The sequence below is a fragment of the Dendrobates tinctorius genome, unplaced genomic scaffold, assembly GCF_039654945.1.
Source record: "Dendrobates tinctorius isolate UK_male_01 unplaced genomic scaffold, ASM3965494v1 ptg000084l, whole genome shotgun sequence".
Taxonomy (NCBI): domain Eukaryota; kingdom Metazoa; phylum Chordata; class Amphibia; order Anura; family Dendrobatidae; genus Dendrobates; species Dendrobates tinctorius.
This window is the reverse complement of record NW_027361752.1, coordinates 21,336,869-21,351,995: the sequence shown is the minus strand read 5'-3', so window position 1 is coordinate 21,351,995 and position 15,127 is coordinate 21,336,869. Positions and strand designations below refer to the sequence as shown.

At 44.5% G+C, this 15,127-nt stretch overlaps 1 protein-coding gene across 2 annotated transcripts in view; it reads right to left on the bottom strand.

Moving 5' to 3' along the window:
- The window catches only part of LOC141097358 (multidrug resistance-associated protein 1-like), a 122,031-nt gene extending 109,736 nt beyond the window's left edge, over positions 1-12,295 (bottom strand). The window contains exons 1-2 of one of the 2 annotated variants that reach the window (XM_073584470.1): positions 12,129-12,295; positions 4,313-4,374 (exon numbers count right to left, since the gene is read on the bottom strand). In XM_073584470.1, the coding sequence (XP_073440571.1) occupies positions 4,313-4,374; positions 12,129-12,179 (113 nt within the window). In that variant the 5' untranslated portion in view covers positions 12,180-12,295. The remainder of the gene's footprint in view (positions 1-4,312; positions 4,375-12,128) is intronic. The other variant, XM_073584469.1, reaches the window with a different exon arrangement.
- Positions 12,296-15,127: the final 2,832 nt, after the last annotated feature.

The following is a 15,127-nucleotide window of genomic DNA, read 5'->3' as shown; positions in this document are numbered from 1 at the left end:
TTGTTGTTGTATTTTTTGTTACCCTTCCTTCCCTAAAAGAGTGTTGATGAGATGTAAAAATATTTTTGGATATGTGATTAAGGTGAAAATGCCTGTTCCAGGTTATAGTTTAATTAGAAATTTCATTAGAATCTCTCTATGCCTACCTAATGTATAAGGTACTATCACACAATGTTAGGGGGTCCAACTCCCCGATAAAAAGAAAACGCGCCTTTATTGATTACCAGAAACATTCCCCCGATGTGCTTTTCCTACAGGAAACTCATTTCTCTAATAACTCATCTCCCAAATTTTTGCATAAGCTTTACCCGAGATTTTTTCTTGCTACCCATGATAAAAAAAACGAGAGGTGTCGCTATATTGCTACATAATTCCTTCCCATTCATACAGGAGAGTTTGGTCGTGGACACAGAGGGTAGATATATAATCCTTTGGGGCACGGTCCAGGAGAGGCGACTCTGTCTTGTGAATTGTTATGCAAACCCGACACAAATGAAAACAATTAAATCTATTGCAAGATCTTTAAGGTCCATATCCTATGATACTATCATATGGGGGGGTGATTTTAACCTGACTATAAACCCAACCCTTGATAGCTCTAATAAGGGGAGGCCTGACATGTCAAGGAGGGAAAAAAAAACAAAAAAAAACAACTATCTTTGATGGTATCCTGCAAGCTCATCATCTGGTTGATACATGGAGAGAATCTCATGGACAATCCAGAGGTTATACCTATTTTTCTAGAGCTTTTCATTTATACTCCAGGATTTACTGGATTCTAACTAATTCAGAAAACATACCGTCATTGATGTATTCCAGACTTGTCCCCTCCTCTTGGTCCGACCATGATAGTGTACTCTCTGTATTTAAATTAAGTGTGGAAAGTGTCTACATACGTGGAGACTGAATGAATCTTTGCTTTCTGATCCTCAAACGCGAATAATGGTCGAACATGAGCTCAATGCCTTCTTCCTTTCTAATATCACCCCTGACACCTCTATGGGTAATATATGGATGGCCCATAAAAAATATCACTGGTGTACTCATTAGGATAGCATCCCAAAAAAAGAGGAATCGTCTTAAGGAGCAATTGACTCTCGAGAATGAACTTTATGAATTAGAAACCGCCAATCAGTCACACCCCTCTCTATACTTAACTAAGCGAATCTATGACTTAAAACTTCAGCTAAACACTTTGCTAACAGCTCGTACGGAAAGAGCAATCAGGTGGACGCAAGCGACATTCTATCGGTTCTCTAATAAAATGGGCCGAATGCTTGCTCGAAAATTAAAACAGAAAGAGCGATTAAACTCTATTTTCTCCATAAAAGATGAACAATCCCAAACTACTTTTAACCTGAACAAAATGTACAAAATATTCCAAACTTATTATCAAAAACTATACACTGATAGCACGAATTTTTCATTGCCCAAACTGGATGATTCTCTAGCTAATGTACCACTACCTTCCCTAACTCCGGCTTACGCTGATACATTACATTCCCCTATCACTGAAGAGGAAATCACATCTACTATAAACCATCTTAAAACTGGGAAGGCTTCGGGCCCTGATGGGTTGACCGCATTATATTATAAAAAATTTTCAAATATTTTATTAAAACATATACAAAAATACTGCAATAATATGCTAATAGGCCAAACAATGCCGCCGGAATTCTATACGGCGCATATCATTGTCATCCCAAAACAAGGGAGAGACCCATTGCTCACAAAAAATTACAGGCCAATATCCCTTTTGAATGTGGATCTTAAGATTTTCTCCTCCATAATAGCGAATAGAATTAATAAATGCCTACCTAGTCTTATTCACAAAGATCAGGTTGGATTCATCCCAACCAGACAAGCCCTAGATATAGAGAAAGCTTTTGACACCGTTACTTGGTCACATTTAATATCTTGCACAAAATGGGGGTTTCACAACAATTAATCGACTCACTTAAACTTTTATACAATACTCCGGTTGCATTTAAAATTATCCTCGACCACTCCAGAACCAATAATTATCGGCAGAGGAACCAGGTAAGGGTGCCCCCTATCTCCAGCCCTATTCGCTATAGTGATGGAACCACTAGCGCCGAAGATCCGTTTACACCCCGATATCACAGGCCAAACGATAGGTAGACATGAATACAAGGTCAGTGTTTGCCGACGACCTACTTCTGACCATGACAACTCCCCATATATCCCTGCCGAATCTCTTAAATACACTTAATTCTTTTGAGGAAATCTCAGGCTTAAAGGTCAATATCGATAAATCAGAGATTATGTTTCTGAACACTCCTCCCGCCGAACAAGCTTCAATAGTAGACAACTTTCACTTCCAACATGCAAAGCATTACATTATATATCTAGGAATTAACCTTACTTTATCTAAGTCCACGCTATTTAAATATAATTACGCTCCCCTCCTCCAAAAACTAACACAATCTTTGTCAAAATGGTCATCCCCATCTCTTTCCTTTTTGGGAAGGGTGCACTCGGTTAAAATGGTTACCTTGCCTCAATTTCTATATCTGTTCCGATCCTTGCCTATTTCAATACCCCTAATGACATTCAAAATGATACACTCGCATATACTACGTTTTGTCTGGAACAATAAAAAGCCCCGTATTTCCCAGCAAATTCTGCTTAGACACAAAAGACAGGGAGGAGTCTCGCTACCAAACTTTACTCTTTATTATAGGGCGGCTCAGATCGCCCAGCTGGCAGGGGTAAATGCGCAACAACACACAACTATCTGGCCGCAAATAGAAAATTCTCAAATAGCACCTTACTCCTTAGAAAGCCTAATTTGGGCAACAGGGCCTTTACCGAAAGATTTGGCTTTACATTGGCCATATACCTTTCACTCCCTGCGAATATGGAGAGCGAATAGGTTCCAATTTGCGTTGCAATATCATCCCTCTCCTGAACCTGTTTAATAATCCCATGTTCCCACCAGGAGTGACATTCCAAAACCACGTACGGTGGCAGCAGAATAAGCTAACTAGGCTACAAAATTTAACTACCCACGTCAGTCTAATGTCAAAACAAGAGTTCATCGCAAAATATCAAGTCCCGAGGTCTGAGACTTTCCGACTTGAACAAATTTTTCATTTCCTGCAAAACCGAACGGTTGGCTCCTCAAACACACAACCTACAACATACAAACTAAAATGTCTACATGACCCACTTGGCAATGGTCTCATATCCCAGCGACGGCCTGAAATTGAAGACTATGGAGCAGTGGGAGGCAGATCCACGAATCTCCCTCACACCTCAAAGGTGGTTCAGATGCTATGAAAATATAATGAGGGGCAGTAATCAAGTTTCACTTACTGAGACTTCTCTTAAATTGTTTTTTAGAATACACTAAGTACCTAGCTTCCTGCACAATATTTACCATTCGGTTCCTGGTAGCTGTTTTAGAGGGTGCACTGACGACGGAGACACTCTCCATATTTGGTGGACATGTCCGATAGTGAAGTCTCTGTGTAAAGATGTAGTAAAACTAATTGATACTATCTTGGGTAAGAAACTACCTCTGTCACCGTCGGTTCTTCTGCTGGGGGACAGACCAAACAGACCAATCAATGCTAACAATACGACTTGCCGTCTCGTTGACTTTATTGCTATGGCAACAAGAAATCACATTGCCAGCAGATGGAAAACTAGTACGCTCTCAATTACGCAGGTGAGGAGAAGGGTCAATCTGATAATGTTATATGAGAAAATAGAAGCCATCAGATCTGATTCTTTCAAAAACTTTCGCGGTATCTGGGATCCTTGGATTCAGGCACATAGAGATAATGACCTTTCCAAAATGATATCTTTATATAATATACTGGCATGGCAGTGGCTCCTTACAATCAGAGACTCTAAAGCAGGTACACTGGTGTCCCACGTTGGTAGATCTCGTATTATCGACACTCACTTTAAATTCCCCACTTTCCCATCCCATCACGTTTAACCTAGTTGTGTTAGAACTGTCTTCATGTTAAGTGATGTTTTCATTTCAATAAAATTGTTGAAACTCAAAATTCCCACAGACCTTCCCAGAAAGACTGTTGTAGCTGCAGAAGGGGCATATAACTACATATCAAAGCGAATGTAGGGGGTCATAAAAGCGCCTGTGGGTGCAGTGTGAAGGCGGTTTGATACGTTTGTCCATATAGTGTATGTCGGTCAAACTCAGGGAGACCCCCCTGTATGATGTCTTGATGCTATCTCTTGATATTCTCCTCATGAGATAACGAGATTAATAATTACATAAAAAATAATAAGCAAAAACAAAGACATTAACATACTGTACCTGTTATACCAGGAATAGGTCACCCTACTGAAGCAGGACACCCTGTATTCTGGATTCTCACCCTGTGAATAGAATGTGACACATTACAACAATGGAATATATAATAATAGAGAATAAAGCACGGCAGCCCGTGTGTGACTCATCGTATAATTGCCGTCCTCAGGCCGTGGGGTGCGGACTACAATGGTGGGAACGTTCCCTTCCATCATTCCCCAACCTGAATGTCCGCTGCATTTCTACTAAACCAGTGTCAGGTGGTTGCACCCGGCACAGTCCGACATCAGACTCATCTGACGAGCACGGCGTTTTCCTAGAACTTGTCGTCAGTCACAACTAGGAATTGTGTTTTGCAAATCTCATCTCGATGACAGTCCATCATTCTAGGGCAGGATCCGCTCCGGGATCTGAAATTCTGTCTGTTCAGTTTTAGGAACAAGAAAACTTCATAACTTCATGTCCAAAGCAGATCCGATGTATAAGTCGGCGTTCAGACATCAGCTGCTGTGTGAGATCTATCTGGGTATTTATGAATAAAAAAAATGTGTATTTTTAAGGACCGCGTCCCCACACAAAAGCACAGAGACATGTCTAACTCTGATCTGAGACATGGAGCAATCTCACCGATGCAAGTCTATGGGTACATGGGGGAAAAAAAAAAAAAAAAAAGTCAGCGCTCAGATGCCATCCATGTGTTGTCTAATTTTCAGGGACAGTCTGTTATTAGAAGCTTGAGGAACCTCGTTCATTTTTTTTTTTTTGGCAGACGTGAAACCCTGATGGCAAGGGTAGGTTCAGACAACCGTCTGAGAAAATGGTCTGATTATTCTGATTGGATTCAGAGAGAAAATAAATAAAAAATATTCACCCCTCTCCTTTTTGTAAGTCTGTGAAAATCTGACCGTATGCAAAGGCCACATTCACATGTTCAGTATTTGGTCAGTATTTTACCTCAGTATTTGTAAGACAAACCAGGAGCGGGTGATAAACACCGAAGTGGTGACGAGCTTCTATTATACTTTTCCTCTGATTTTGTTCCACTTTTGGCTTACAAATACTGAGGTAAAAAAAAGTGACCAAATACTGAACGTGTGCACGTGGCCGACCCCACACGCTCCAGGTTGGATTTTTCTCCCACCTCCAGCTGGGAACCGGACATTATATTCCCTCTATCTGGCTCAGAATGGTGCCACATTTGGTCCTTCTCTACTGGAGGAGCAGTAAATACCTTAATCCTGGAAAGTAATTACAAGGTGCCTACTAGATGGTATCTGACCCAGCTAGGATGGCCAAGGCAGTCCACGAATATTCCACAACTGTTTTAAAGACCAATTCCCCCGGCGACATGTACCACATATGGTGGTTACGCCCCATAGTCTGCACACTTTGGATCAGGGTATAATTCCTTTTTCTGTCACTGACATTCACCTTAAAAAAGACCCCTGTGAGGCTCTACCCAATAAACGTATCCCCAATCTCTCCCAAGTGCCCTGGGCGGAATACGCCAACCATACCCCCTTGGCCACGCCACCACTTCACCTAAAAACTTCTGTCACCTCCGCCTCTTCAGAAAGTATTATTAATCATGAGACACGATCAGTCTACCCCTCGGGCTACTCTTCTCTGCCCCACTCTTCTATATATTTGTCCCCCTATAGCCCCTTTAATTAGACTGTATGTTTTTACTAATGTTTCTGTTCTTTATCATATTTGGGATATGTTAAAATCCTCATTAAAAACTTGTTTAAACAAAAAAAAAAAAAAAAAAATCTGACCGCACTTCACAAAGATTGGACAGGTCTCTAATTTTATCCTATCACTCAGGCCGAGGGGGAAGACAAAAACAACTCAGACATGTGGGCAGAAGATCCTAGGTATGAGTGCCATCAGTGAAAACCATAGATAGCGCTGGTCCGACCCGATCGGTCGTGTGCACAAGCCGTGACTGACACTGACCAAACATGGATGAAGATCTGATCCAAACCACTGATGGAACGACGGATGGTTTTTTTCTTTTTTGAGTACAAGAAAAATCACTGACGTCTAAGTGAGCCGTAACTGCTGTAAATGGAAGCACAGGGGCCCATGGAATATTATGGGGTCTGTCTGGAATTCAGATGGCTCCCCACAATCATTGGGGCCCCTCTGCTTCAATTATTAATTATGCAACAGATCAGCCGCTCGACTCCTGCCACTCTACCGCATAAACACCACAGGTACCACAAGTGATGTATGATTTTTGGGGGAGGGGGGCGGGTACAGATTTTGTATTGAAAGCTCTTGGGAAAAAGCTGCAAGCAGGGGCTTACATAAAAAATCATGGGGCCTCATAGCAGAAGCACTAATTGACCCCCCCCCCCCCAAAAAAAAAAAAAAAAATATTTGGTGGGGTCACAGAAGATTCCACAACCTTGCTGCATTTAGAAGTAATGTTGGATTCCCCTTTTATGCCCTCCATAAAGTATGATGCCAACAAATGTGCTCCCTAAAGACGGTAAGATACCCCTGCAGGGACTTCCTTCACAGTACCCTGCACACACACAGTATGACAGCCCTACAGTACCCCTGGGAAGTATGATTCCATGCATAGACCCCAACACAGCACGATGACCCCAAAGTATCCCACACACAGTATGACGGCCCTGACACAGCCCTCTACACAATATGATAGCCCTCCATACAGGATAACATAGTACAGCAGTCCCCCACACAACCTTCCACACTGTATAATGGCCCCCACTAGCTCTCAAATTAATATAATAGCCTCCCATATAGCCCTCCAGACAATCCATCTACAGTCGCTCAAAGATGTAGTATTCAAACCTGCTGACAAAGGGGGAAACTTGGTAATCTGGCCAAAAAAGCTGTATGAACAACAAGCATATAAGTTGCTTAATACCCCTCTTTGTTACCGAAAATTACCATTTAATCCATTATCAAAATTCCAAGCAGAATTGCTCCAAATAATTGAACAAGCCTTTGAACAAGTAATAGTCCCTAAAAATATGGTGGAAACAATTCGTAAGCATCATCCCAAATTATCTACTCTGTATCTAATTCCTAAATTACACAAGGACCCCAGTGATCCTCCAGGTAGACCCATCATCTCAAGTAATGGAGGCCTATGTGAAGTTATTTCAAATTTTGTTGACTTTTTCTTAAAACCTTTAGTGCTCACCTTACCTTCTTACATCCAGGATACCACGGCAGCTCTCCAAGAATTAAATAATCTTTATTTGGATGAACACATGATAATGGTAACAGTGGATATTGAATCCCTTTACACCTCGATAAGACATGAGGATGGACTTAGAGCCACTGCCTGGTATCTTCAGACTAGTAATTTGGATCCAGCTTTGTCTGGTTTGATACTCACCCTTTTGGAATTTTTACTAACACATAACATCTTCACCTTCAATAATAATATATATCTACAAACCCAAGGCACCGCTATGGGGGCCTCCTGTGCCCCATCTTATGCTAATCTTTTTTTGGGGGCATGGGTACTCTCTACCACAACATATCAGACTCTCACCTACCATCGAAACCTTCAAAAAGAGCCTGAAGACCCACCTCTTCCGACAAGCCTATAACCTGCAGTAACCACCGATCGACCAAACCGCTGCACGACCAGCTCTACCCTCGCCTACTGTATTATCACCCATCCCTTGAAGATTGTGAGCCCTCGCGGGCAGGGTCCTCTCTCCTCCTGTACCAGTTATGACTTGTATTGTTTAAGATTATTGTACTTGTTTTTATGTATACCCCCCTCACATGTAAAGCGCCATGGAATAAATGGCGCTATAACAATAAATAATAATAATAATAATAAATGGGAAAGGGAAATATTCCTGGGGGATACCATGGCGGGTATCAACCTTGTTCAGGGTTGGATGAGATACATCGATGATGTATGGTTTATTTGGGAAGGTTCAGTGGCTGATCTACATAACCTTATGGCTAAATTAAATGAAAATGAGGTTAACATTAAATTAACATACCAATTTGGAAGAGAATTGGATTTCTTAGATCTTAAAATTTCAGCATCCATAGAGGGAATTATCAGCACCAATCTATATAGAAAATCTACGGCAACGAATTCTCTATTACATGCCACATCAGCCCACCCTTCTGCAACCATCAAGGGGATACCTACCGGTCAATTTCTGAGGGCGAGACGTATTTGCTCTAATGATGCTGATTTTGAGTGGCAAGCGGCGGATTTGACTAAAAGATTTTTAAATCGAGGTTACAGTAAACGGAGCATAAAAAATGGTTATAGGAGGGCTAAAAATACATCCAGAGAAAAATTATTGTACTCGGCTCCTAAAAAACGGCATGAAATGCCTGATCAAATCAGATTTATTTCAACATTCAATAACCAATGGGAAGATCTGAAATTTCTTTTTAAGAAACATTGGCATATCTTAAAAACAGATCCCATTTTACAAAAAATTCTTCCCGCTACTCCATCCTTAGTGGCTAGGAGGAGTCGTAATCTGAAGGATCTATTGGTTCACAGCCACTATGATTCTACTACTAAACCTGGATGTAATCCTTTAAAATCTGGCTTTTTCCCCTGTGGCCTTTGCAAAGCATGCATCAATACAAAAAAAGCACATCTATTTACTAACCATGATGGATCTCGGACCTTTGAAATTCGCAAACATTTAACCTGTTCCTCTCAGGGCATCATATATCATGCAACTTGTCCCTGCAACCTTGTTTATATAGGGCTAACAACCCGGGAATTTAAAATCCGTATACGGGAACACATCCGGGACATTCAAAAAGCCCAAACCATTGTGGACAATTCCCTTTTAAAAACGCTTCCACGCCATTTCAAATCTCATCACAATTGCAATTCCAAGGGTCTCCTATTCAAAGCCATTGATCAAATTGAACTAGGCATACGTGGAGGAGATCTGAGTAAAATCCTAGCACAACTCGAAAGTAAATGGATTTACCGTTTAGGGACCATTACCCCCTACGGTCTCAATGAAAATTTTGGTTTCAACTCCTTCCTTTAACTGCATATCCTGAGTCAGGTTGTTTTAGGTGTTCGTTGTATTATAATTGTCTTTTTTAATGTCTTTTATTCTAGTTTTCTAAATTCAGGCTCCAAATTTCCCTTTTCTTAAATCAATATTCTTATTTTTTTTTAGATAAATTTAACGCTATCTGATGTTATCCGTGGTTCACATGCAGTACATGGAAAATTCGTATTATTTGATCATATGACGGCCTGGTTATTTTCCTCTGTCTGACCGAATATGTGGAGAAGAAGAAGAGGATCAGGAATTTTCTCCCTTCACCTTGCTGGGACCTTTTGAATATTTATATTCACATTAATATTCTTTTATTATATGACCCCTGTTCCATGGGTCCCATTTGGTTAATATTCCATTTCACCCCAGTTATCCTCCACCTCTCCCCCCCCCCTTTTTTCCCCCCCTCCCCTCCCCTTCCTTCCCTTCCAGGATCAATCATGGTTATGTTTAGGCCCATCATCCTCCCTCGTCCTCACGCATCTTTTTGCTTGGTTTCACGGAGACTTTGTCCACCCCCACTACAATTACCTCTCTGCCCCCCCTACACACATCATTAGATTTATTTTTTCCCCCTGCTCACATTTCCTTCACATACAAATTCACAATTTTTCACATATCCACTTTATCATCATTCATTCTTTCTGTATATTCCTAAACTGGACAATCACTTATTGATTACACGATCCTCCTATTTTCATACATCAAGTCACGTTGACACTGTTCTCACTCCCTCCTTTTTCCTGGTTCCTTTTCCGCTTCCTTTCTGTCCCCTTTCCTTTTCCATGTCATGATCTTTATACATGTAAATACTGCCACATCGGCCCCACATGTATTTCTTGGTGACCTATGCGCACGCGCCCGGTTTGACGGCCTTCTCTGACCTCCGGGAGCGCTCACACACGTGACCGCAGTGTATTCCACTGTGGAGCACAGAGCGCGGTCCTGGAAAGTCCCTTTTGCTTAAGAGGGCGGAACTGGTCGCGCGCGCTATCCACAGGTCCTATTCCATTTCCGGTATCTTACCGGAATCAAAATACCTAATGGCAGGTCCTGTGCACACAACTCCGGTCACGTGACCGGTTATACTGATCCACGGTAGCTATAAAAATTGCAGGAACACCCTTACCTGTTAGAACGCCCCGGGAAGAAGCAACTTATGCGAAAGTGCTGTCGGGCGGCGGTGGGGGAACTAGGTTCACCAGCATACAGCCTTTCCATTGGCCTCATTTCACATTGGTCAGTGACAGGTAAAATCTTACCCTTTATATTGTACTAACCTATTTTTGTTATTTCCATGCTGTGCCTCCCTATTCCAGATATAACTTCTGTATATTATTTCCCTCCCTAGCCAATTGGCATACTAGGCCATTTTTTCCTTTTGTAGTACTTACAGTACCCACTGTTGCAAGTTCTTTGTAATTGCTGTTGGAACATAGGCCTTTAACACTTTGGTGGAATTTTTCCTGATTCATTTTGAATTTTGAATATACTCTAAATAGCTATTTGGCACCCTCTGGAGATACCATATATCTTTTGCTGGTTGTTTCCTACCCCCCTTTGTTGGAGACCTCAGTCCTGTCTTTTTAATACAATTTATGTCATTTTTAATTTGTGATTAATAAAAATTTATAATTTTATTAATCTCATTGTTTTTCACTTCTTTGATCCTCACGGTACCTTACGTGATGATTTTTGTTTGGAATATAATTATTGAAGTGATTATTGCCTTTTTGATTTAGGATCATGGGTATAAATATAATAGCCTCAGCACAGCGCTCCAGTGTAACAGACCCACAAACAGTATAACCGGCTCCCACAGAACCCTCCAAATAGTAGAATAGCCCCAACATAGTTAGTAGCGGGAATAAGATATCCAAAAGTTGAGAATAGAAAACTAGCGTATGGATATTTTAAAACTTAACCTTTAATGGGTTATAATATTAAAAGGACATAGAACAACATACATATAATAGGAAACAAAAACCCAGGTGCATGGGAACCCGAAACCAACATACAAAAGTGAGGGGAAAAAAAAATAAAACAATGTACTCTCAGGTCATTAGACCTGCTGCAATGTGTCTACAGCCTCTTAAAGGGATAATACGTAACACACTGTGGCGGAACATTACAGAGGTGTAATGTCTTACACAGTATAATGCACCTGGTCCATCAGCACGGTGGCTCAGTGGTTAGCAGTGCTGCGCTGGAGTCCTGGGATCAAGTCCCACCAAGGACAACATCTGCAAGGAGTTTGCATGTTCTCCCCGTGTTTGTGTGGGTTTCCTCCGGGCACTCCGGTTTCCTCCCACACTCAAACACATATACTGATAGGGAATTTAGATTGTGATCCCCATCGGGGGCAGCGATGATAATGTGTGCAAACTGTAAAGCGCTGCGGAATATGTTAGCACTATATAAAAATAAAGATTATAATTTATTATTATCAAGGCCCCCACACAGCCCTCCAAGTAGTATGATGGCCCCTCATGGTTGCAAGTTCTGTCTCTATATAAGTGTCACCAATGATGCAGTGATATATGTGCTGTCACCCAGCTTTCCCAAACTTCTGAAAGGCAGATACGACCAATTAGAAGACAGCAAAATACATAATGGTGGTAACTGTCACCCAACTTCTCAGAAAAGATACCTAACATTTGCAGAAGACTAGGACTTTTTTTTTTTTCTTATTACTCCTGGTCATGCTATATAATAAGCCAGTACTACACAATCATCAGTACTCGCAGCACAAGGGCGCAGTGTAACGTTACCTGCCCGGTGTCAGACGGCCTCCCATACACAGCGCTGCTCCGGGCCAGCATTGTGTGACTGCAGTGGATCCCAGGACCATGGATCTGAGGAGATCGATCACTTCCTTACACCACAGAGATCCTATCACAGCGCAGAACACTCACCGCCAGCGCCCCCTGGTGCACACTGCTTCACAGGGCGCCACTTCCTGCTTCTTCCATTCATGTTCCCTCCGTGCATTCAGATTCGAGCAGCCAATCAGAGGGTTAAGCAGATGACAGCCAACCAATAGCGTGCGACGAAAACAATCACGGTAAGAATGCCTCGAGTCCAACATCCAGCCAATTGTAATTAATCTAAGGAACAAAGAGCCAATCAGGGATAGCGCTGTGAAAATCGGACCAATCACAAGCTGTGGAAGGCAGGAGGCGTCTTTACCTGTCATTCATACACAAAGGTGAGCAGCTAGATGGAGGCTGGGTAATGATGTCAGATGACACCCCAGAAAACAGAGCGCAGGACAGGTGTGATGACGGTGCAGCGATCCCCACCTGATCTCATACAGGATCATAAACTGGGGCTCTGTTCACACTTTCTTTTCATCACAGACCCTTAGGCATATATTATATATGATCTATAGCTCAGACCAGTGGCGTAGCAACTGTTTGTGGCGCCCGGGGCGGTCGAAAAATTTGCCGCCCCTTTGGTCAATGATAATCCGGATTCCGGAAGCATCCGAAGAGCCCACACTACACTCAAAGATATAATTTTTAGTCTGCTACTAAAGGTACAGTCACACTTAGCGATCTACCAGTGATATGACGCGATCAGGATCGCTGGTACATCGCTAAGTGGTCGCTAGTGAGCTGCCACACAGGCAGATCTCACCAGCGACATCGCTGGGGACGGGGGTCGCTACTTACCTGTCAGACGTGGCGATCCTACGTCCTCCCGCCCGGCTCCACGCTCGTCGCTCGTCTCGCCGCAGGAAGCTGACGACAAGAAACAGTCCTGGACGTTCTCGCGCGATCAGCGATAATCAGCGGGGAGCGGTCGGAGGTAAGTATCACACACAGCGATGTCGCTAGCAATATCGCTATATCGTCACAAGTTATAGTGATATTGCTAGCGATATCTCTTAGTGTGACAGGCCCTTTACTCTGCTGTTATTATTTCTAAATTTCTAGACTTTCATCTTCTTGCAGTTCTCTATATATACACGGGTATAGGATGTGTATGAAATCCAGCAGACCTGTGTATGCGGTCATACATGATGAGAGAGGAACCCCGGCCCCTGCACTCGGCTGGGGGCCACCGTACGGCTGTGTACTTAAGGAGCATCCCCAGAATGACAACCGATGGCGGCGGTGTGACATCACATCACTACGACCATTAGACAGGACGGCTAGATGAGGTCTCCACCATCATCATCTACGACGCAGGACAGAACACTGCAGATGATTGGTGGCATTGGACTGGCTGCAGCGGTCACGCGACACCCCTTCCAGACATTGATGACCATAGATTGCCCAAGACTCTGCTGTGAGCGTGATGAGCGGCGCTGATCCAGGGGGCAAGAATAGGATTTGGGGGTCTCGGCTTAATTATTCCACCTTGGACCCAACAATAAGTGATGGAAATCCCCTTAAACTGTGGTGTAGAGATGAGGAGACCACCCAGCACCGGCCTCACTATCAGGGGGCACAGAGAATTGCCCCATTTATATCACATCAGGACTACAACCCCCAGCAGACACCCCCACAGTAATGTGCCTGCCCCACACCCCAGGACGCAAGTAATGAGGGGCAGAGAACTGGTGACAGTACAGACCCCAAGGAGCCCTTGTGGGGTCCCAGACGAGGACTGTGGGCTGCCAGTGTGTGCGCCCACCTCCACCTGCCCTGCTGTACTGGGCACAGGATTGGCGCTGGTGTCGGGCACTCACACACCACCGGAGACCTCTCACCTTGTCAGACGGCGGCTCCGCCATGAATGAATGGGGCCTCGGCCCATCCTCCCGGGAAGGCTGCCAGCGTCCCCACTTCCTCCACAGCCCCCAGCGCCGAAGCCGCCTCAGTACCGAGGAGCAAAGGCTGGAGGGGGCGGGACGCTGCTGAACGATGTCACAGCCTGCCCCTTCTATCGATGGCGAACAGGCCGCTCTGCTCAGCCTCATGTGCCCGCACACAGGCCGACCCGATGCTGCTGCACTGTGCCTCCGCGCTTCTCCCACAGAGGAGATGAATTGCTGCTGCTGCCGCGCCGCCCCCACACACATGCCGCCTGGGGCGGACCGCCCCCCCCGCCCCCCCCCCACGCTACGCCACTGGCTCAGACACCCCCCACTCATCCACATCAGGGCTCACACACTGCCATCGTGGTGTTAGGTCGCCACGATGCATCTAATGGTTTCTTGTGGTGTCACCAACGTGTCCAATACGTGCCGCACCATTCACTTTCCGCAGACCTTCCGTGCCGCCGGTCGCCGCCCCACTCACTTGCCGCAGACCTTCCGTGCCGCAGATCGCCGCCCCACTCACTTTCCGCAGACCTTCCGTGCCGCAGATCGCCGCCCCACTCACTTTCCGCAGACCTTCCGTGCCGCAGATCGCCGCCCCACTCACTTTCCGCAGACCTTCTGTGCCGCAGATCGCCGCCCCACTCACTTTCCGCAGACCTTCCGTGCCGCAGGTCGCCGTACCACTCACTTTCCGCAGATCTTCCGTGCCGCCGGTCGCCGCCCCACTCACTTGCCGCAGACCTTCCGTGCCGCAGATCGCCGCCCCACTCACTTTCCGCAGACCTTCCGTGCCGCAGATCGCCGCCCCACTCACTTTCCGCAGACCTTCCGTGCCGCAGATCGCCGCCCCACTCACTTTCCGCAGACCTTCCGTGCCGCAGGTCGCCGCACCACTCACTTTCCGCAGACCTTCCGTGCCGCAGATCGCCGCCCCACTCACTTTCCGCAGACCTTCCGTGCCGCAGGTCGCCGCACCACTCACTTTCCGCAGACCTTCAG